The 24833-nt window shown below is 41.6% G+C and overlaps 1 protein-coding gene across 1 annotated transcript; it reads right to left on the reverse strand.

Annotated features, from left to right (window-relative positions):
- Nucleotides 1-1128: 1128 nt before the first annotated feature.
- Nucleotides 1129-15318, reverse strand: PTGER2 (prostaglandin E receptor 2). The gene is made up of 2 exons (XM_060142600.1): nt 14137-15318; nt 1129-4764 (listed from the first exon to the last, which is right to left on the reverse strand). Exons 1-2 carry the CDS (start codon nt 14977-14979, stop codon nt 4543-4545), a joined length of 1065 nt encoding a protein of 354 aa, XP_059998583.1. The 5' UTR covers nt 14980-15318; the 3' UTR covers nt 1129-4542.
- Nucleotides 15319-24833: the final 9515 nt, after the last annotated feature.

Raw genomic sequence — 24833 nt, forward strand, 5'->3', positions numbered from 1 at the left:
ATCCCAGCTTATGTTAAGTTTGGGGATATGGCCTACCCTCAGCACTAAAGGATATTTTTCTAGATTTTTCTCACTCCTGTGGTCCTTCTTAAAAGTAAGTTTCGGTTGATTGCTAGACCAGTATACGTGACTATCACCCTTTCTTCTGCTTAGGAAGAGCTATTACTCTGTACTGCTGTGGGCAGGGAAAGCAGAAAGATGCTTCAGTCCGATCTCCTTTCTCTCCTCCAATCATATAAACTGCCTCCAGGGTGGGATAAATGTAAATGCTGAGCGTCAAGGGAACAGGGTCTAGGATAAATATTTTGATAAGGGAATCTACAGTATTTTACCCCTTTCCATACACGTGGGGCTGATGCTTATTTCCCAAGCTTGCTAGAGGATATCTATTTGGAGTAGAAGGCAGAAAGAAAGGCTGCCCATTCTGTGTTTTCAGTTTTTGTGTTGGTGTAATTTTATTTTATTTTAAAAAATTTTTATTGGAGTATAGTTGCTTTACAATGTTGTGTTAGTTTCTGCTCTACAGCAAAGTGAATCAGCTATACATATATCCCCTTTTTTTTTTTTTTTGGATTTCCTTCCCATTTAGGTCACCACAGAGCTGTTGGTGTAATTTTAAAAAGGAGAACATATTTTTAATCTCCTTATGCTGGATATCCTTCATCTGCTCCTCTAAGTCTACTCTCCACCTGTACTGTGGTCTTCATGGACTGCATTACCCAGGTTCCCCTTACTCTCTGGATTATAGTTGGGTTTGGCCAATGGGAGGAACAGGCAGAAGAGCAGGAAGATCTTCCAGGAAGGTAGTCCCTTCCCTCCCTCCCTGTGGTTCGGCAGCAGCTATGCTTCCCTACTTAAGGCCACAGCTTCTGTTGGGTGGGACACAGCTTTCAGGGCTCCTCCCTTGTTCCTTCAGGCCTGGGAGTGACAGCAGCTTCCAAGGGCTCCTCCACCATCCCTTGTTGATTCCCTTAACCCTGCTCTTCCCTCTGTAAATATTCCTTTCAGTCAACAGTCCTCAATTACCCTTTTCAATGTGCCAGCTATTTCTGCTGGAATCATTACTGATCCGTTTGACTTGGCATATTTTAAAAAATGAAACACACAGATCACAGAATTAAACCACCCAAACTGACCTTTAATTGTACATACATTTTATAGGAAATACAAAAATATAATTCAAGAAAATTTACTTACAATAAAAATCATAAAACCTACCAGAAAATAAAGTAACTTTCTGAAATAAAATTAATGCCCAATACACGGCCTTGTTCCCATGTATAAATTAGACTATAGCTTCTGTGAATTGCTAAAATGACATTTATTTCCATAGTGTGTATTGCAGGTGATCAAATGCTTTGTAAATTAAAAAAAAATCAATGATAATGCTGTTAGTATAATGATTATAGGTATGTTTTAAACGTGCAATCAGAGAGAAATTCCAATGGAGTTGTGTTTCATAAAGGCAGAAGATGGTCATCATGAGTAGGTATTGCCAAGTCCACACACATTAAATTTGCAGGGAAGACTGTTTCTCTGTGAAGGACTCAAACAGGGGCTTTCCCCAAATTCAGAAAACCATTACTTTTGGCTTAAACCACTAGATTTGGCTAAGTGAAGTAAAAAAAAAACCCTCATCTTAAGTGTGAGCTAATTGTCTTCCCCTGCCTTTCAAAGGCATCGAATTCTAAACTTGAACATGTTGGTTTCTTCTTGGTTCAAAGCAGAGCTGACATTACGATAGCAAGAGGGCAGTCTGTCTTTCAAAGTGCACTGATGGGAGCCGGCAGTGGGGGCACCAACAGTTGAACTGAATTACACCGAGAACATAGTGTTGTGGATCGGATTCTCCCTCCACCTGCCCAGGGCTCACAGCCTCCGCCAGCATGGCAGTTTTGGGTTGGTGCTGTTTCTAGAGCCTTGCTCTGGCTCTGGGTCGTCATGGGTCCAGACCACTTTGAGATTCAAGTCTTTGGGAGGCTTTCTATAGTTTCTAAGCAAACTCAGGCCCTATCAGGATCTTTAGAGATTCAAGGCCACAGTTTAGTACCAGAGTTTCCCAGTTTTCTCTTGGGAAAGATGACCTGGGGCCACAGTGAACCACCCAGGAAATTCGGCTTAGGATAGACTGCTTTGGCCCATCCCATTTCTGGACACCTAAAGTTAGGGCTGGCATTCTGAGTTGAACATCCACTATAGTTTCTTTCTCCCTTTTCATTCCACTCACTGTTAGGGGCAAAGAATAAAATCTAGGTCTTTTTTCATCACAATTCAGTTCTCTGATATACCAGGCTAAATTCTGTGTTTTTTATTTTACTTGAAAATGAGTCAGTAAACTTAAACAGGTACGTCTGATGTGACGTGATTTTTAAAAATATTTTAAAAAATATTTACATATCCAATATCAGTAATTTTTTCTATTACCTTGAAATTTCCATTAATAGTAAGCAGTTTACTATTACATAGGACTTTAACTTTCAATTCCTTCTATGTAAATATCAGTGCAGATGAAATAACAGGATTTAGTCATTTAACACAGTGCAAGGAACAGGAGTATACTAGGAATCAAAGTGCTGGAAATCTATCAGTTCTTAATGACTTAAAATCATTTTCACAGAGTGAAAATTTTGTTCCCAGTAGTGATATCATGTCCAAGTTTGTGTTTTTAAGTTCTCAGGCATTATTCGAGAATTTTGGGGGGTGGTGAGGTACGGTGAATGATTGTACTTAACATTTTCATTTGGAGGGGAAAAAAGTCATCTGATAAAGGAAATTAATCTTCCAGATTCAAAGTAACTTTAGAATTTTATGTTTAGGAATTACCCATGAGGCTAGTTAATCCTATTTAGAACAATTTCTTAACTCTAGAATACTTGGTGGACAGGGAAGATTTATTTAAATGTCCAGATTTTAGCTAAGTTAAACTTTGCCTGGTTTGTTTAAATTAGTAGGAAAGCAAACCATTCATTTATTCTTTTTAAAATAAGGGATGATTTGACATAGATTGTGTCAAACTACACTGATTTCTAGATAGGTCTGGAGTCACTCCTAAGTGATCATCTAGTCTGATAACTACTTATAGGAAATAGTTTTGTGTAAGCAACTCAATGAGACTAACATTCTTTTTTGGTTTTTTATTACAACTATGCTGTAATAACACTCACTGCAAAAAAATAAGGTGTCCACTATTTCAAAGATCATGCTATAAGGGAAAAAAAAATCCTCTAATACCAAGTACTGTATAGAATATTTCAAACTCTAATCTGTAATACAACCACACTTTAAAAACCTGCCAAATTAAATGAAAATTTTCCACTTTTATCTCATTTTAAAAATTATTATATCTACACTAATTATAAATTGTTGTTTGGGGGGAATTCATCACATACTATCCCATTTTCAATTTTTTGTTTTATAGTTTATTTTTGTAACATTTCAGATGAGTTTACACTGTAAATAAGATATGATTAAACAGTGCAAACTCACTGAAATATCTTATGCCGAGTTTACATAATGCCAAACGTTTAGATTTAGAAATATATTAAGATATGACTCACTGTTACATGATTTCCTATTAAGTATGAGTCAAGCCGTATTTCCCAGATGAATTTTGCTACAATACAACCATCCTATAAAGTAGATGTTAGTTATGTCCTCAACATCAGCATTAAAAGAGTTCCAGTGTTTCTGAAGAACTGACCAGATTTTTCCGTTTTTGATCCTAATATTTGGCTTCAGCATAGCCACGTATACGATTCCCTGGAAATAGAATGAAGAGTATTAATCAGAATTACCTCTCTTAATAGTCTACTATTTATTGTTGAGAAGAAAATTCCCAGCCTTTTTGGTCACTATTAGCACGGCAGACGTTATAAAATAAATAACCTGACACTGACACACAGCTTCTTGTGGATGGTGAAAAAGCTGACATTAACGAGCAGAGCCTACTCAGTAATACTGAGTTATACTGTTGTAAAAAGAGAGCACTCCCACATACACAAACATACAGTACAAAGTACCTATGGTTTTCAGATTCATTGTCCAAAGAAAGGACGATCACAAGACACCGGGCTTGGTTGCTTGCACATATCCACTCCCTAGAGAATACGTGAGAAGTTTTATCTGGTCTGACTGTACACTTTATGTTTACAATGGTACTAGCCTAGAAGATTAAAATAGAAAACACAGTAACTATTTAGGGCTTTAAACAAATTACAAAACTACATGGTTTCTCATTCAACAGGAAAGCTTAAATCGAAAGGCACTGGATCTTAAGTGCAATTGGTTGTTCCTCTAAAGGCCATGGAACGTGCTCTTTGACGGTAGGTTTTATAGAGCCTTCTGATACCTTCCACGAAGTGCCTTATCAGCACGTCTGTAGCCCAAACCACTGTTGAAATGTTTGTTTGCTCTGTTTTATTAGGGTAGCTTCATTGTATTTATAAACTAACTTTTCTCCATTTCTCCAAGGAACCATTTCAAAATGATCTTCCAGATGCTGGCTCACTAAGCACTTCTTAACTACCATCCTCAAAGGTCAACCTATTTACGGGCATTTGACTGTGCAGAACAGGAAGTTTGTGTTGCATCTTGTGTTCTTAATGAAACCCGACAACAGAGGACTGAACGCATTAGTCTCAGAACAGGAGGCCTCAGGATGGCAAAGACCCAAGGGTCAATTATTGAATTAATTGATAAAAATCTAAGAGCTTGGAGGTCCCACTTTTCTTTCCGGGAAGAGGTTTCATTCATATATGCAAAAATCTGTAAGAAGCAAAAGGGGAAAAGGATGTTAGTTTTACATTGTAGCAGTGGACAGGCTTAGACCATATGCAATTTCTTAAGACTGAAAAGCAAAACGTGTTTTGTGTGTGGTCGTAGTGGTGAGAGAGAGAGAGCAAAATCTCACTCCTCTCGCACATGTTTATGCCTTACAGACACTCTGAAACATGAGTATTATCTCTGACAGATGAGGAAGTGAGTTAATAACAACATGTTGCATTTACTTCCAAAAACTGAATCTGGCTTCATTACGACAATTCAGTGAGAGGGCACACAACAGAGCCTGTGTTCTGGCCGTTGGGCTGCCTGGGTTTGAATCCTGGCTCCACAGATAGCTTTGGGACCATAAGTAAGAAAACTAACCTCTTTGTGCCTTCATTTCTGCATCTTTAAAATGGGTGATAACGATAACAATACCTATTCTTGGGGTTGTTGGCAGGATGAGAGGAAATCATCCGGGTCAGCTACTGAAAACTGCTCACTTAATAAGTGTCCCCCCAACGTTAGTCTTTATTATCTCCATTTTACCAGTGAGGACACCACGGTGCAGAGAAGGTGAGGGACTTGCCCAAGTTCCCAGGGCTGGTTAGTGGCCGACTCAGGACACAAATTCCAAGTCCCTTGACACCAGAGCAGCGCTCACTGTGTGCTACATCCAGGTCGCCTATGTTAGACCAAAGGTCTTCAGAACAAAGTCCTAAACACCGGAAAGCTGACACATCTTTACGCATTGGCCACTGACACATCTTTACGCATTGGCCAATGTCCTCAAAGCAGTATACCAGCTCTCATCCGATTTCTTAGATATTTAGGGAACAACACAACTTTTTGGTCAGATTGCAGAGAATGGACCAGTACATGCTTGATAAAGATCAAACATTTCCACATGGCTTACAGAAAAGAGAGAAACATGTAAATCACACCTAGTCGTTTGAAACCAGTTGTTTATAGAGCTCCTGGGACTTTCTTACCAAAGGCAGCTGGTGAGTTAGAGAGCTATTCCTTCTTTCCTCCACTCTCCCTTGCCAGAAGAAGGAATGGTTTGTTTCCTTTTCCCCCCACTACTTACTCTGCAGGCATCTGGCAACTGGATATACAAAGCAAATTGCAGGGAGGGAGAAGAGTAGTCATCTTTGGGTTGCTTATGTTAGGACAGTATCAGGAAGGTTTGGCAGCCATAGGTGTTTATGCCAGAGAATCTTGGCTTAAGGGAATGGAGAAAAGACTTGGCAGATGAGTAAAGGAAAAAAAGAAAGAAAGAACTGATGGTGGATGTCCCTGAGTATACAGAGAAGAGGAAAGTTAGGTGGGGATATGCAAGGGGGCAATACTTTTCTTGTCAGCTAAACTATTTTGAATGAGAAATTGATAGTACTTATATGGTGTATTTAAGGAGCGATTTTGAAGTTTAGGAATTCAGGATAACAGTGTACATAAACCCGATAGATTAAAATATATTAGTCACCACACACACACACACACACACACACACACACACACACACACACAAACTGAGCATTCTGTTGTAGAAAAAGTCTGTAGCTGAGTTTAGATCTAATTTTGCCAAAGAATATAATACTGGATTGTCTAGTGGGCCATGTAGAGAGGGCTCAGCCTCTAGTGTCATGGGTCACACATGAAGATGAGTCAGGTTTTCTGTGGCAAGTAACCCAAACCATAGTTCCTGATCTCTTTAGAGTGTGACAGACCAATGAGAAGTGAAAAATGGTTTTAGAGGATGAAGCAATTCTGTACTATTTGTTTCCTTTCCTTTTCATCCACTATGCCGAGTAATTTTTAGAAATGCTTAAAATTTGCATTTTAGGAGCTGGCCAATATGTTGTAGAGATAATTTCCTCTTTTATGCTTGGAAAAGAGACATACTTCAGAGAACCTTGAAGTTCTTGATGTAAGTTTTGTCTTCTACCTCTCCATTTTTTTTCCTTCCATTCTTGGCTTTTGTCTAGAGTTCACCATTTTCAATCTTGTGGACCCTGGGTTTTTTCTTTTTAATTTAGATAATACATAGAATAGAATTTACCATTTTAACCATTTTCAAGTGTCATTAAGTACATTCACATTGTTGTGCAACTGTACTGTTTGTATTTTTATTTTCTGTATATTGTGATGTTTTGACATCATAAAAACTTTCTGGCTGGGGAGAGACTGCCCCTTCCAGGGCTAGCCAATGCTTAGAGATAGCCAAGGGCTTACCCGGAAGCAATCGCTTGATATGCAAACTAACCAATGCAGAGCTCCGCTGTGTGGCCCTTTACCCCACGGAGGCAGCTTTCATCATTCCAAGGCCTGGTACGGGGCGACTAGGGGCTACTCGTATAGCTTACAGCCTGTCGAAATGCTTCAAAATAGCCAGTCCTAAACTGTTTCCCCTACTCTGCCTTGTCCTTCCCTCAGAAACTCCAGTAAAGTCCGTGGCCCAGGCTCTCCCCAGCTCCTGCTTCTTTTTCCTCCTGACCTGCACTGGTACTTCCTCATGTGGTCCTGCACGTTACGCAGTGCTTCCTGTTTTTGACCTGTGAGTTTGATAAACTGTTTCCTGGAGCATCTCCTGTCTCCTCTTGTGGCTGCACTTGACTGACCATCATATAAAAAGAACGGGGAACAGCAACCATCACCACCATCCATCTCCAGAACGTTTTACAACTTCCTAAACTGAAACTCTGTACCCATTAAACACTAACTCCTCATTCCCTCTCCCTCCAGCTGATCCTGGATTTTAATTAAAGGCTGACACAATGGATAGAAGTCAATTAATTAATAATGTTTCGGTGATATTCTGGACTTCAGCTTCAGAGGCTGGTAGAATTTATACATGCTTTTGCACATACTACAAGTAAATCTGCTATGAGAAAAATACCAAGGACTAATGTAAACCAGCCTAGTGAGTTTTAATTCCTTAGGACAGACTCTCTCTATAGGGCTTTGCTAAGAATACAGAGCTTGCTGTGATACCTGGAAAGCGGCACAGAGGAAAATTAGTATTCTGTTGTCTTCCATAGAATCCTTGCCACCTCCATGGAAAACTTTATCTTGGCACTGACCTGGCACCGTTTCTTTCAGCTACTTTCCTACCTTTAATGTGACTACATAGTGGGTTCAGAATTTTAGAGTAAATGAGAAATGTATTTGGCTGTGCACTGAAATCACCTGTGGATAATTAAAAATATTCTGATGGAAAAAAAATTTTAAATAAAGAAATAAAACTACTCTGATAGCTTGCTCCCTCTCTCAGAGACTCTGATTTAATTAGCCTGGGCTGTAACCCAGGTGATCCTAATATGCAGGCAAAGTTGAGACCCACTGCTTTAGACCCTTACCCCAAAATTGAAATAGTTTAAAATGATTCATTTATCACACTTAAAAACAAAAGACCCACTTAGGCCTGGCCAATCAAACAAATGACACGGAGCTTCCAGAATTCAGTTCCTGGTCATTAATATCAAATGATTTTCCTTTGGAAACGGAATCCTATGGAAAGAGTAGCTAATATTTACTGAACACCTGTATGCCAGGCATGGTGCTAAGCAATTTGTGTCTTGTTGTGTTTAATCTTTATACAAATCTGTAAAGTGTTATTACTCCCATTTTAGTAAGGAGGAGATCAAGGCTCAGACGATTAGTTGTCCTGTCCCAAATCACACCGCAGGTAAGGAGGGGAGCCATGCAATTATAGTAGCAGGACCCAGACTTTCCTCTTAGCCACTACACACTCTGCCACCATCTATATAAAAAGCCTCTGACGTAAAGTCTCACATGAAATTCACCACTGACTGATTATGGGTTTGTAGGAGACTTTTTTCCAAATGTGTCACAAAGATTTATGGGTATTATTTCTCCTGTTTATAGATTTTAAAACCATGGCTATATCTAAGTAGCTACTTGGTTTTCTTTGGGTCTTTTCTTTCTTCCACGCTTTCCACAGCTAGATGGCAGGCAGAGATGTTCACCTTGACCAAGGGTGTAGACATAACGCACCACTTCTCTTTAGGGAAAAGGACCATAGTTCTTGCTGTCTAAATTTTTAAAAATCAGTGTAATTATGTCATTATTTACAACCACAATTTCATAATATCAAATGGCAAAGGAAAAGGTGTCAAGTGAAAACACTCATATGGAAGAACTTTCTCTTAAAAGGTAAGGTGTGTTAAAACTCTTTCAACAATCCCCAAACACATCATTGATGATGTATGAATAATAAAGGGCCTTCCAGTAGTACATGGATATTAACTCAAAATATCACCAGACAAAGTTTGTTTTGGTTATGCAGAGATTTCTGAATTTCTCTTTCATCCCTACTAGAATTGTGATACTGTGCATGTATGTAATTGACAAATTTCAAATCAGTTTTACAACCTCCATTCATGTTACATTTTACATAAAGAGTACCAGGAATGAATGGGAAACTCCAGTACTCTTTACTTGAGTTTGCTCTGTATTTCAAAGATCAGATTTCCACTAATCAGAGTAACCTAGAAATTATAGCCCTAAAGAATTTCTAAAGATGAAGACATTTTAGAATGAGTCAATGGTTCACTCTTGAAATTTTAGAACTGAATAAAATGCATAAGCACTTTATCCTAATGACATGGGGAAAACAGTTTAAAATGACCAGAAGTTATTCACAATTATTAGTAAGGTAGTGAGAAAACGGCTAGATATGGGTTGGAAATTAAAAGACAAACAGTATCTGAGTCAAGAATGGAGGTCTGATATATTTCCTGTGTCCTGTTTCATTTCAGGAAGAAAGTTTCTATTTATCACTGTGAAATGATGACAATATCTGATTAACATGAGGAATGTATTAATTTACGCAATATTCCTTTAGTGCATAAACAGTTTGGAATATGTTGTTGGTCCTACGCATGACTTTATATTGGATCGACAAAATAATGCTTTTTAAAAAAATCAATTATGGGCTTCCCTGGTGGCACAGTGGTTGAGAGTCCGCCTGCCGATGCAGGGGACACGGGTTCGTTCCCCGGTCCGGGAAGATCTCACATGCCACGGAGCGAGCCATGGCCGCTGAGCCCGTGCGCCCGGAGCCTGTGCTCCGCAGTGGGAGAGGCCACAGCAGTGAGAGGCCCACGTACCGCAAAAAAAAAAAAAAAAAAATCAATTATATCTTATGTGTACCAACAGAAAATTTTATGTGAGGGGTAATCTGATTATTTCTTAATTTAGACCCGCATTTACACTAGCCGATCTCCTAAAATCTCAGACTCAGCCTTTTAATGCATAGGTCAGTGCAGAAGAAAAAAGAAACTGTACCCTTGGCCCCAGCTCAGGCCCCTTGATCTGATAAGGAGAAAAAGGTCTTTGCCATTGTATTTTTAAAGCTAAAAGTTGAAATTAAGAGACAAAGTGGGCAAGATATTTATAACATCTTCACAATTCTCTTATAAATCTTGGATTAATCTTCTCATATGTTACCCCTGAAATGAGTACTTTCCGACAGTATTGTGATTAAAAGCACAGGCTCTGTGCTTAAGCTGCCTGGCTTTGAATCCTGGCTTCAGCGCTCACTCACTAGCTGCGGGACCCAGGGTAAGTTATTTGCCTCATTTGTAAAATGGGAGTAAAAATGCTACCTATTTGACAGATTGTTGTGAAGATAATGGATTGAAGTATGTAAAAAATTAGCACTCAAAAATGTTAGCCATTCAGGACAGGAATAAAGACGCAAACATGGAGAACGGACTTCAGGACACGGGGAGGGGGAAGGGTAAGCTGGGACAAAGTGAGAGAGTGGCATGGACATATATATACACTACCAAATGGAAAATAGATAGCTAGTGGGAAGCAGCCGCATAGCACAGGGAGATCAGCTCGGTGCTTTGTGACCACCTAGAGGGGTGGGATAGGGAGGGTGGGAGGGAGATGCAAGAGGGAGGAGATATGGGGATATATGTATATGTACAACTGATTCACTTTTTTATAAAGCAGAAACTAACACACCATTGTAAAGCAATTATACTCCAATAAAGATGTTTAAAAAAAAATGTTAGCCATTTTGATGTTGATAATAATGACATTTGAAGTTGAACTTGACTTCAATACAGCGTGCTGGGCATTTAATATTTTGAGTTTCAATTCCCAAACTTTGAAAGTCCTAGGCTGGCATTCTTGGAGGAAGCAGTAATTGTAACCTGCCCACACCTTGGGACAATGGCTGACATTCCTTAGCAGTTCAGGTTTCCTCAATTCCCCACTCCCCTCTTCTCATTCCTGGAGTGATTAGGCTGTTGTCCCACTGGGTACACAGCTGTGAGCTCTCCTTGCTGGGCCGGTGGCATGGCCCACTTTGAGGGCCACAGAAAGCAGTTCTGTTATCCCGAGTTAGAAAGAGGCAGAGACAGGGTAGATTACTAGTATTTTCTGGGACACAGGAAGAAAATTAGTTGGAATAGTTCATTAATAATTATTTTACATTGATACATTTTGCCTCGATAATATTTTAGATATACTGGGTTAAATAAAATCTACTAATAATTAATTTCAATTGTTTCTTTTTACTTTTTGTCATGTGGCTACAAGAAAATTTGAAATTTTTATGTGGCTTGCATTTGTGGTTCATGCTGTATTTCTATTGGGCTGCGTGTGCTATTATAGAAGAACAGGAGAATTTCTGAAGGCAACCAGAGCCCTTGCCTTTTCTATCAGAGCCTGGGTTAGGATATATGGAAATGATTCCTGCCTTGGGCGGGAGATTGGTGTAGGCCATTTCTGACCAGAATTTTAGTGTGGGCCAAGTAGAATAAAAGGACATGGGGGAAAAGCACCACCCAGGGACACATGCCAAGCATTCTGAAATAGCAGAATGTAATGCACCATTCAGTAGCTTTGAGATTTGAATTGTCAGATAAGCCTTCTAAGAAGTAACTAAATTCTGGATAGTGTAGCATTTCATAATGCTTAAAGTGCCGTGTAAATGAAAGATACTGACAAGTATCAATAATCTAGTGATAAAATAAAATTAGTCAATGGTCAAAGTAAATTTCCCTATTGAGAGATGACTTGGTACTTCCCATTTAGGGTACAGTTCAAATATCTGTTTTGCACCTACTGGGTTATCTGTAGTTCATCTGGAAAATGTGTCATGTTAGCCCCAAGGCAAGAAGTCAGCGTAGCCCACTTTCTAGATTACATTAACACTAGGCATTTTTCCCACTCTTTGTCTGGGACTCTTCGCCATGCATACACGCAGAAGAGACCCTAGATAATATTTGCTGATACTGTCAATGCCAAGGAGTGGCTTGAAGGAGCTAAAGCCCCCTCATAATCTACATCTGGCCCCCCAAAGCCATAAACAGGCACTCAGATAAAAACTCAGCTTCAAAGCAAACTTCCTACGTCCCCACCCTTTCTAACCAGACTTCTAGTTCTTCCATTTGGCAACTCTGGAGTTGCCCCTGGCTTAATAGTAAAGGAAACGAGTGTGTGTGTTTGCGTGTGTGTATCTGAAAATCAACATATGGCAATGATGGAATTCTCATGGCAAAAGGCAAATTTACTTGAAAACTGGGGAACCTATCGAAAATCAACTGCCTTTATTTAAAAAAATACAGTTTATGCTGCGGGTCAGTCATGATCAAGGGGGAGACCTTTTCCTCCTGCTCTCCTCCTCAAAGGGAATAACAATCCTTTTCACAAGTGTGTGGTCACCTCTGAGCCTGTTCCCAAGTTATTTTAAGTAGCTGAGAGTGGAAGGTATTTTTATACGTACACACTCACAAATGATAGATAAAACTCTAAGGACTGACATCCTGATTCCCACCAGTCCAAAACAGGTACCCCCCAATTCAGAAATGGTTTATGTCTCTCATGTTAAATTCTAAGTTGTTTAGTGGAACTTGAAATGCTTTCTCTCACAGATACATGTATGTTCTACATCCTAGTCCTAGTGCCAAAAAGTTAATTTAGCTCCTAATGTAGTTCTACCAGTTCTACCAGTAAAACAAAACAAACTTGTGGAAGCCATGTTGGCTTCTACCTCACAGCATTTCTGTTGCAAACTCCCCAGCTCAGGGTGAATGGGAGATGCAGCCTCCCACATCCTACTTCATTTTATAAAAGGGCATCTTTTACGTACTCCATCTCATTCCTCTCAAAGTGTAACTTATTGATTCAGAGCAGCTTCTACCCTGACAGAAGATGGGGCAGAAGTGTGAAGACAGTGGGGACCAGGCAGGAGAGAACATAGGTAAGAAAGGGAGTTAATTTGTGTATGTGGGAGGGTCATATCTAGGCTTTTAGGATCCTGTGTCCTCTCCCACACCTATGGATGAGTTTATGAAGATAATCTAAAGCAGTGAGGGAGGCAGGAAGTAGGATAAAGTGACTTCTACAGGTCACACTGACCAATGGCAGCATCATTTATCTTTTTCTTTTCTCCAAGACTGTGTCAGGTGAGAGTCACTGCCAACTGTTTATTCCCGGTAGGGTCAGTCTTGTGCTTCTGAAGATTAGGCAGCGGAGCTGCTAAAACTGAGCTCTCATTTCTCTGTAAGAGGCCAGCACATGCTCGGATACATCCCAGGCTCTGCTACCCACATTACACCTTAGGAGGCTCAAACTCACAGCATCACGGAACTAACCACTGATGTTGCCCCCAACCAGGGCAGCACCCAGCCCAGAACCTAGGCAAGGGGTTCCTCCAAGCAAGCAGCCTTTCCTCTAATTATCATTATGAACATATTATGAACTTTCACAGCAACAAAGAGTTATACTCCCAATATGTAGTTTGGGAAATCTGTAAGCTAGGTTTTGTTGAACTTTTAAGACAATGAATGCTCTGGACTTCTGGCAACATGGACCCTTCTCACCTGGGACCATTCTCAATGGAAGGCTATGGGTTGAGTATTACATTTTGCTCTGGGAGAAACAGAAGGCAGAGCCTGGAGAACTAGCACCAGTGGATGGGGGGCACCGGGAGGCGAACTACAGCTCAGGGAAGTCAGGTTGTAACTGACAACTACCCAAAGGTGGAAGGGGCTGCTTCTTCGTCAGGTACTAAGCCAGACTGGCCTTGTACAGTGGCTTCGGGCTCTAGGGTGGCAGTCTGCGCTGGCTTAGTGGAGAGCCAGGGCTCCCTTTCAGGGGGACTGTGTTGGTAAATGAGAAGCAGTAGCATAGAGATGCCCGTTTGCTGCGGTTAGGGAAGTAGGAAGTGGGGCAAAGGTGAGAAGTGAGAGGGCAAGGCTATAGACCCTTTACAAATGAGGCCATAATTTTACAAGTTGCAAAATGTGTGTGGTGGTGGAAAGGGTGGGAGTAAGAGGGGAGAGTGTGAGAAGGCTGCCCGGTTCCTCTGTGGAAATGAAGGGAGCGACTTACCGTGAAAGGCAAGGAGCAGACGGCGAAGGTGATGGTCATGATAGCCAGGAGAATGAGATGGTCCGTCTCCTCCGCCATGGATACCCTTTCCCCTTTCCTGTGGCTGCCAGGGCCGCCCCGGCTGCTGCCCAAGGAGGGTCCGGAGCGGCTTCTCCTGCCCCGGCGATGCATGTGGATGAGGTTGAGGATGACACTGAAGTTGCAGGCGAGCACTGCTATGATGAGCAGTAGCAGCAAGGTGGCGTAAAGCCGCAGGTACGTGGTCTGCTCATGCCCGATGAAGCACCACGTCCCAGGGCAGTACTGGGCGTACTGCCTGTGGTCCAGCAGCGGCAGGGAGCAAAAGAGCAGGGAGACTGTGTAGATGGCGGGCAGCACAGCCAGGCCACCACGGCATGTGACCCAGCGCTGGTAGAAGTAGGGGTGTCCGATGGCTAGGTAGCGCTCCAGGGCCATGGCGAAGAGCATGAGCATGGTGGCCAGGCTGAAGAAGGTCATGGAGAAGGCAAAGTAGGTGCACACGCGCCTCTGGGGCTCCAGGGCCACCAGGGTCTGGTTCCGCGCATACGAAGCCAGCACCACAGGGCTGATGAGGCAGGTCCCGAGCAGATCGGTGAACACCAACTCTGTCACCAGCACGTGGAACAGCGAGATGGAGTTCCCGCGGCCGGCGCTGCGCCCCGAGTCCCCCAGCCAGCGGCGCACCAGCAGCGCCAGCGCGATGAGGTTCCCCAGCACCCCGGCCGAGAACATCACGGAGCTGATGGCTGGGCTTTCGCCGGAGGGGAGCCACTGTCGAGTATCGCAGTTCTCTGGCCAGGAGTCATTGGAGGTATTGCCCATGGTGGGGCGCCGGAAGAAGAGATGCGTCCTCCTCTCCCGCCGGCCTGCACCTGGCTGGAGGAGGGTCTGAGAGCCGGAGTGCTCCGAGACACCCAGGGAAAGGGGAGGGACCGAAATCCAGAGCCCCCTGCCGGCCCCCAGCACGCATAGAGGGCGGGCTCTGCCCGGGTCTCCCAAGGCTCGCGGAGAAGCCGCTGTGCTGCCGCATCCATGCGGCGCTCCACGCTCCTGGGCCGGCCCGCGCCCAGGGAGCCGCCGCCGCCGCCGCCGCCGCCGCCGCCGCCGCTTCCACGTCTCCCGGGGGTGGCGGCTGTCCCAGAGCGAGAGCCTGCGAGCCCCCGGGAGGTGGGCGCGTCACACTGCAAGTCTCTCCGGAGCGCGGGGGCGGAGTGCGCGCTGGGCGAGGCGCGAGGGTGGACGGTGGGAGCAGCGGTCCTCGTTCTCCGCTGCTCGGCTTGCTGGATGTCCGCAGGCTGCCTGACCACCGCTGGGAAGAGTTTAGCCCTGGTAGAGGGCTGGGAGGGAGTGCGGGGCACTGGCGGGGTCTGCGCAGGATTTACAGAAGGCGGGCAACGCCGGGGAGAGTAAGCGACTCACTAAACAGTAGAGAAGTTAGGAGGACCCAGTTCCGTGAGACGTGAAAAAGAAGGGAACAACAGACACCAAAGACGGCTTGCAGTAAGACCGATATGTTCTTTTTCTTTTCTTTTTAAAAGCATTTTCAGGAAAACACACCAAGAAGGCGGGTCCAGAGTTAGGAGGAAGTGAAAAGCAAGCCTGTGCATTCAAGGAACCAAAACACGCTCACACCAAGCTGCCTGTTGCACTGTCGTTTTGATTCGGTTCCCAGCATTTCGCCTTTTCTTATGTCAACACCATAACGGATAACCACTTGTTTAAAAAACCATTAAAAAAAAAAAAGAAATGTGCCTTGTGATTGTGCAGAATTGTGTTTGTGGGCACAGCTTGAAACCACTGCACATTGTTCTCTACTCTAGCTCAGCCGCCAAAGAAAATGTTCAGCCATACATGTTTTTCATGTTCAGTTAACCGTTCAGGACCCATCTGGAAAGAACCGTTCCTGGTAAAGTTGAATTGGTAAGTGGCCAGTTTCAGAGACTGGAGCTGACAAAAATGGTTTCTTACTACCCATTGTCACATATACAGAGTCATGAAAATGGGCTGATGTTTAAAACAAAAAAACCCAGTTTGACAGACAACATGGGTACTTATATTTTGTAAGGAAGGTCATACTCACTTGGGGAAGGATCTGCAAAGGGAACTGGAAAGGGGGTGTGGGAAGTCATCCTCTGAGAGGATTGCCTTCAGAAGGGATTGCCCGCTGAAGAGCACCCCTTCCTGCAGCCTGCTTGCAGTCTACGACTATTTTAGCTCACTTTGATTCTGGCTTGGGAATTAGGTTGGGGATGGGATTCCCAACAGCGCAAGCTCACAGGGGGTTTATTTTCCTCATGTAAGAATGTCAGTGGTGGCAGGCTGGTGTACCTCCAGGACTCGTTCCTCCGGCCTGCCATTCCTAGCATGCTGGCTTTCTGTCCACATTCTGTTCCCCACTGGTCAGCAGGATTCAACCAGAGAAACAGAACCACCTCATCACAGAAGTTCTATTGGACAGGGCTGCTTTGGACCTTACATGTTGGCGGGAGAAGGTGGGGGAGTCTATGCAAGGCTGTTTGCTGTCTCTGGTTCTAGTGTTGAACCTGAAATCACCAGAGATCAGCCAGAGGCAGTCAGGATAGAAAGCTGGACATGATGAGAGCAAGAACAGACTTAGAACTTGTGGGGACAAACTGGAATTCACGAACAACCGTAATCTTCAAAGACAGACTGCACCTGCGTGTGTCTCTCATTACTTCCAACTTTGATGATGCAGATATACTGCAGGAGAAGCTGGCACCCTTCATGGAGCTGCACATGCACTTGGCTTAGGACCTGGAGGAGCTGAAGATCTGGCAGGAGCTGGGTGCTGCCTCATGCCAGCAAGGGGAGCCAGCAGATCAGCTACAATGTGCTAGAGTTACCACCACACCTGGAGCCCTGCACTGTCCTTCAGAGCGTGAAAACCATGGCCACTGCCTCACTGTTGCCTTCCAGAACTCATGCAACACTGAAACCATGCAAGATTCTGGAAGATAAATCCTGCTTAGCTGAGTTGACATACTACAAAGTCACCACACTGCCCCATAGGTCCAGGAGTCAAGTCGGTTGAATATGCTTCAGCCCAGAAATAGTGTTATAGAAATATACTGCCTCAAGGAGACATAATCTGACAAGTACACAAAGATGTTACACATACACAGAGAAAGCAGAAATAATGCTCATCATTGCAAGAATCTAGAACTAAATGTCCTACCATTGAGGACTGGTTTAATAAATTTTGATACACCTATATAACACAGTATACAGTCATTAAAGAGGAAGATGTGTATCTGTATTTACTGATAATGATCTCTACCACTTGAGTTAAAAGTATGTATATTATTCCATTCATAAATAAAATTATATGCATAAGTATTTGCACAGAGCAGCATCTGGAAGGATGTTCAGCAAAATATTAATGGTAATTTCGCTGGTAGTACTTTATTCTTTATGTCTTTCTGTCTTGGTGGATTTTTCTACAAGTATGTATTATCTTTATATCAGGAAATGCAAGGAAGCTGCTTTTTACTTAGAAAAAAATTAATCATTGGAGGACTTTTCTACTTGGTAGAAGGCAGGGGGTTAAATGCTAATGTTTTCAGTTCTCTTCCAGTTCTACTCCTTAATGAGTGGGAAAGTCTTGTTGGTTTCTTGAGACTGATCAAGAAGACTGGAGATGCTATCCTTACAGTTTTCACAAGGCTTTTGTAACTGTCCTTATTTGAAGATTGGAAATCATCACACATTAGGCACCATTTCTAATGAGATGGTGCCCTGCCCCACTTGAAGTGATTGCTTTGACAACAGACTCTTGGTATGTGTTAGCGTTGTTGCTTAACTCAGTTCTGACACTATCATCACCAGGCGGTAAAAGTGGTAGCAAAAAGTCAACCAAAGGGTCAAAAACAAACAGAAAAAGCAGTCAATAGAAACTAACTACAAGGTTTGTTCACAACACTACAGGAAATTGTGAGTGGGCAGGTAGAGAATCTTAGTAAAGAAATGGAAACTATAAAAAAGAACTAAATGGAAATTCTAAAACTAAAACTTACAGCAGCTTGCAGTTGACAGAATAAAGAATGAACTTGAAGACTAAAATCACATCTGGTCACCTTTCTTTTCATGTCATCATGACTTTTGTGCTCCTGGGAAATATTCTCACTTTTTCCATACCACATAAGGCTTAGAGAACTCTCGTTTCCTGCTGCTTGCCCTGTTTCTACCCAAGAAGTGAAACATGGGTTTCCTATGCTCTCAGATCCCTCAAACCTCCCTGAGATTTGGGGGTACAGAGCAACCTTATCTAGGAAACCCCTGTGTTAACATCTAAGCTCTCCCAGTTCTCTTAAACTTCACCGTCCCTCCTTCACAGACTGTGGAACTACTGGGGGAGAAGGGGTGAAACTTTGCTCTTCCTTATCTCCTCTGATCTGGTCTTATCATTCAAAAGTCATAAGCTAAGAATTGATGCCTGTGCCATCATCAGAAAGTCTACAAACAATAAATGCTGGAGAGGGTGTGGAGAAAACGGAATGTAAATTGATACAGCAACTACGGAGAACAGTATGGAGGTTCCTTAAACTAAAAATAGAACTATCATATGATTCAGCAATCCCACTACTGGGCACATACCCTGAGAAAACCATAATTCAAAAAGAGTCATGTACCACAATGTTCATTGCAGCACTATTTACAATAGGACATGGAAGCAACCTAAGTGTCCATCGACAGATGAATGGATAAAGAAGATGTAGCACATATATACAATGGAATATTACTCAGTCATGAAAGGAAATGAAATTGAGTTATTTGTAGTGAGGTGGATGGACATAAAGTCTTACAGAATGTAGTGAGTCAGAAAGAGAAAAACAAATATCATATGCTAACACATATATATGGAATCTAAAAAAAAAAAATGGTTCTGAAGAACCTAAGGTCAGGACAGGAATAAAGATGCAGACGTAGAGAATGGACTTGAGGACACGGGGAGGGGGAAGAGTAAGCTGGGACGAAGTGAGACAGTAGCATTGACATATACACTACCAAATGTAAAATAGATAGCTAGTGGGAAGCAGCCACATAGCACAGGGAGATCAGCTCCGTGCTTTGTGACCACCTAAAGGGGTGGCATAGGGAGGGTGGGAGGGAGACACAAGAGAGAGGGGATATGGGAATATATGTATATGTATAGCTGATTCACGTTAGCAGAAACTAACACACCATTGTAAAGCAATTATACTCCAATAAAGATGTTAAAAAAAGAATTGATGCCTATGTTCTGCTATATTGTCCTTTCTCTGAGGCAGTCAGCATAGAATGCCCTAGCTACTGCTAAAAGCAGGGAGAAAGGTCTGGAGTATCAGGAAGTACTGGGCAAAAACAAACAAACAAACAAGCAAAAACTCATAAGTTAATATGGTTCTCTTGTCCTCAGACAGGAAATAACAGAAAGGTAAACCCACAACATGGCTTATTAGCACAATGGCTTAGCTCAAAAGAGTAACTCCAATAATGCTAGGACGGCAAATTACCTGTGATCCTAATTTCCTTTCTAAGATTGATAGAGGAAAAAGAGACTAATATAATCATGACATTCCCTTTTACCAGAAAGCTCTGTGTCTAAGAACAGAACCAACTGTAAGGTGGAAAAGCACATATAACACAAAAGTAAGGCTATGGTTATTCAATTTCTTTATATAAAGTAACAACTCATTATAGAAATTTTGGAAAAATAGAAGAAAAAAAGTCACCTATGAGTGTATCCATCAAAAATGGCCACTCTTAATATTCTGTTGTGGGATTGGTTCAAGATGGCAGAGTAGAAGGACGTGCTCTCATTCCCTCTTGCGAGAACACCAGAATCACAACTAACTGCTGAACAATCATCGACAGGAAGACACTGGAACTCACCAAAAAGGATACCCCACAACCAAAGACAAAGAAGAAGCCACACTGAGATGGTAGGAGGGGCAATCACAATAAAATCAAATCCCGTAACTGCTGGGTGGGTGACTCACAGACTGGAGAACACTTATACCACAGAAGTCCACCTACTGGAGTAAAGGTTCTGAGCCCCACGTCAGGCTTCCCAACCTGAGGGTCTGGCAATGGGAGGAGGAATTCCTAGAGAATCAGACTTTGAAGGCTAGTGGTATTTGATTGCAGGACTTTGACAGGACTGGGGGAAACAGAGACTCCACTCTTGGTGGGCACACACAAAGTAGTGTGCGCATCGGGACCCAGAGGAAGGAGCAGAGACCCCATAGGAGATTGAACCAGACCTACTAGCTAGTGTTGGAGGTTCTCCTGCAGAGGCAGGGGGTGGCTATGTCTCACCGTGGTGACAAGGACACTGGCAGCAGAAGTTCTAGGAATTACTCCTTGGCGTGAGCCCTCCCAGAGTCTGCCATTAGCGCCACCAAAGAGCCCAGGTAGGCACCAGTGTTGGGTTGCCTCAGGCCAAAAAAACAACAGGGAGGGAACCCAGCACCACCCATAATCAGACAAGCAGATTAAAGATTTACTGAGCTCTGCCCACCAGAGCAACAGTCAGCTCTATCTACCACAAGTTCTTCCCATCAGGAAACTTGCACAAGCCTCTTAGATAGCCTCATCCACCGGAGAGCAGACAGCAGAAGCAAGAACTACAACCCTGCAGGTTGCAGAACAAAAACCACATTCAAAGAAAGACAAGATGACAAGGCAGAGGGCAATGTACCAGAGGAAGGAACAAGATAAAACCCCAGAAAAACAACTAAATGAAGTGGAGATAGGCAAACTTCCAGAAAAAGAATTCAGAATAATGATAGTGAAGATGATCCAGGACCCTGGAAAAAGAATGGAGGCAAATATCAAGAAGATGCAAGAAATATTTAACAAAGATCTAGAAGAATTTAAGAACAAACAAACAGAGATGAACAATACAGTAACTAAAATGAAAACTACACTAGAAGGAATCAATAGCAGAATAACTGAGGCAGAAGAATGGATAAGTGACTTGGAAGACAAAATGGTGGGATTCACTGCTGTGGAACAGAATAAAGAATGAAAAGAAATGAAGACAGCCTAAGACCTCTGGGATAACACTAAACGCAACAACATTCACATTATAGGGGCCCCAGAAGGAGAAGAGAGAGAGAAAGGACCCGAGAAAATATTTGAAGAGATTATAGTCGAAAACTTCCCTAACATGGGAAAGGAAATAGCCACCCAAGTCCAGGAAGTGCAGAGAGTCCCATACAGGATAAACCCAAGGAGAAACACACTGAGACACTTAGGAATCAAATTGGCAAAAATTAAAAACAAAAAAAAATTATTGAAAGCAGCAAGGGAAAAACGACAAATAACATACAAGGGAACTCCCATAAGGTTAACAGCTGATTTCTCAGCAGAAACTCTACAAGCCAGAAGGGATTGGCATGATATACTTAAAGTGATGAAAGGGAAGAACCTACAACCAAGATTACTCTACCCAGCAAGGTTCTCATTCAGATTTGATGGAGAGATCAAAATCTTTACAGACAAGCAAAAGCTAAGAGAATTCAGCACCACCAAACCAGCTCTACAACAAATGCTAAAGGAACTTCTCTAAGTGGGAAACACAAGAGAAGAAAAAGACCTACAAAAACAAACCCAAAACAATTAAGAAAATGGTCATAGGAACATACATATCGATAATTACCTTAAACGGGAATGGATTAAATGCTCCAACCAAAAGACACAGGCTTGCTGAATGGATACAAAAACAAGACCCATCTATATGCTGTCTACAAGAGACCCACTTCAGACTGAAAGTGAGGGGACAGAAAAAGATATTCCATGCAAATGGAAATCAAAAGAAAGCTGGAGTAGCAATACTCATATCAGATAAAATAGGCTTTAAAATAAATAATGTTACAAGAGACAAGGAAGGACACTACAAAATGATCAAGGGATGAATCCCAGGAGAAGATATAACAATTATAAATATATATGCACTCAACATAGGAGCGCCTCAATACATAAGGCAACTGCTGACAGCTATAAAAGAGGAAATTGACAGTAACACAATAATAGTGAGGGACTTTAACACCTGACTTACACCAAGGGACATTTCATCCAAACAGAAAATTAATAAGGGAACACAAGCTTTAAATGACACTACAGACCAGATAGATTTAATTGATATGTATAGGACATTCCATCCAAAACCAACAGATTACAATTTCTTCTCAAGTGTGCACGGGAGATTCTCCAGGATAGATCACATCTTGGGTCACAAATCAAGCCTCAGTAAATTTAAGAAAATTGAAATCATATCAAGCATCATTTCTGACCACAACACTATGAGATTAGAAATCAAGTACAGAGAAAAAACGTAAGAAACACAAACACATAGAGGCTAAACAATACATTACTCAATAAGCAAGAGATCACTGAAGAAATCAAAGAGGAAATTAAAAAATACCTACAGAAAAATGACAATGAAAACACGATGATCCAAAACCTATGGGATGCAGCAAAAGCAGTTCTAAGAGGAAAGTTTATAGCTATACAAGTCTACCTCAAGAAACAAGAAAAACCTCAAATAAACAATCTAACCTTACAATAAAAGGAACTAGATAAAGAAAAACAAGAAAAACCCAAAGTTAGCAGAAGGAAAGAAATCATAAAGAATAGAACAGGAATAAATGAAATAGCAACAAAGAAAACAATAGCAAAGATCAATAAAACTAAAAGCTGGTTCTTTGAGAAGATTAACAAAATTGATAAACCATTAGCCAGACTCATCAAGAAAAAGAGGGAGAGGACTCAAATCAATACAATGAGAAATGAAAAAGGAGAAGTTACAACAGACACTGCAGAAATACAAAGCATCCTAAGAGACGACTACAAGCAACTCTATGCCAATAAAATGGACAACCTGGAAGAAATGGACAAATTCTTAGAAAGGTATAACCTTCCAAGACTGAACCAGGAAGAAATAGAAAATATGAACAGACCAATCACAATTTCTTAAAATTTTAAATTTCTTAAAATTTTAAATCACTTAATTTCTTAAAATTAAGTGATTAAAAATCTTCCAACAAACAAAAGTCCAGGACAGATGGCTTCACAGGTGAATTCTATCAAACATTTAGAGAAGAGCTAACACCCATCCTTCTCAAGCTCTTCCAAAAAATTGCAGAGGAAGGAACACTCCCAAACTCATTCTATGAGGCCACCATCACCCTGATACCAAAACCAGACAAATATACTACAAAAAAAGAAATTACAGACCAATATCACTGATGAATATCGATGCAAGAATCCTCAATAAAATACTAGCAAACAGAATTCAACAACACATTAAAAGGATCATACACCATGATCAAGTGGGATTTATCCCAGGAATGCAAGGATTCTTCAATATATGCAAATCAATGAATGTATTACACCATATTAGCAAACTGAAGAATAAAAACCATATGATCATCTCAATAGATGCAGAAAAAGCTTTTGACAAAATTCAACACCATTTATGAAAAAAAAGAAAGTGGGCATAGAGGGAACCTACCTCAACATAATAAAGGCCATATACAACAAACCCACAGCAAACATCATTCTCAATGGTGAAAAACTGAAAGCATTTCCTCTAAGATCAGGAACAAGACAAGGATGTCCGCTCTCACCACTGTTATTCAACATAGTTTTGGAAGTCCTACCCATGGCAATCAGAGAAGAAAATGAAATAAAAGGAATACAAATTGGAAAAGAAGAAGTAAAACTGTCAGTGTTTGCAGATGACATGATACTATACATAGAAAATCCTAAAGATGCCATCAGAAAAGTACTAGAGCTAATCAAGGAATCTGGCAAAGTTGCAGGATACAAAATGAATGCACAGAAATCTCTTGCATTCCTATACACTAATGATGAAAAATCTGAAAGAGAAATTAAGGAAACACTCCTATTTACCATTGCAACAAAAAGAATAAAATACCTAGGAATAAACCTACCTAGGGAGACAAAAGACCTGTATGCAGGAAACTATAAGACACTGATGAAAGAAATTAAAGATCATACCAACAGATGGAGAGATATACCATGCTCTTGGATGGAAGAATCAACACTGTGAAAATGACTATACTACCCAAAGCAACCTACAGATTCAATGCAATCCCTATCAAATTACTGTGGCATTTTTTACAGAACTAGAACAAAAAATCTTAAAATTTGTATGGAGACACAAAAGACCCCGAATAGCCAAAGCAGTCTTGAGGGAAAAAAATGGAGCTGCAGGAATCAGACTCCCTGACTTCAGACTATACTACAAAGCTACAGTAATCAAGACAATATGGTACTGGCACAAAAACAGAAACAAAGATCAATGGAATATTACTCAGCCACAAAAAGGAACGAAATTGGGTCATTTGGAGAGTCGTGGATGGATCTAGAGTCTGTCATACAGAGTGGAAGTCAGAAAGAGAAAAGCAAATATCGTATATTAACATGTATATGTGGAACCTAGAAAAATGGTACAGATGAACCGGTTTTCAGGGCAGAAATTGAGAGGCAGATGTAGAGAACAAACGTGTGGACACCAAGGGGGGAAAGTGGCGGGGCCGTGGGAGTGGTGTGTTGAATTGGGAGATTGGGATTGACATGTATACACTGATGTGTATAAAATGGATGACTAATAAGAACCTGCTGTATTAAAAAATAAAATTAAAAAA

The sequence above is a fragment of the Lagenorhynchus albirostris genome, chromosome 1 (assembly GCF_949774975.1).
Source record: "Lagenorhynchus albirostris chromosome 1, mLagAlb1.1, whole genome shotgun sequence".
NCBI classification, from domain to species: Eukaryota; Metazoa; Chordata; class Mammalia; order Artiodactyla; family Delphinidae; genus Lagenorhynchus; species Lagenorhynchus albirostris.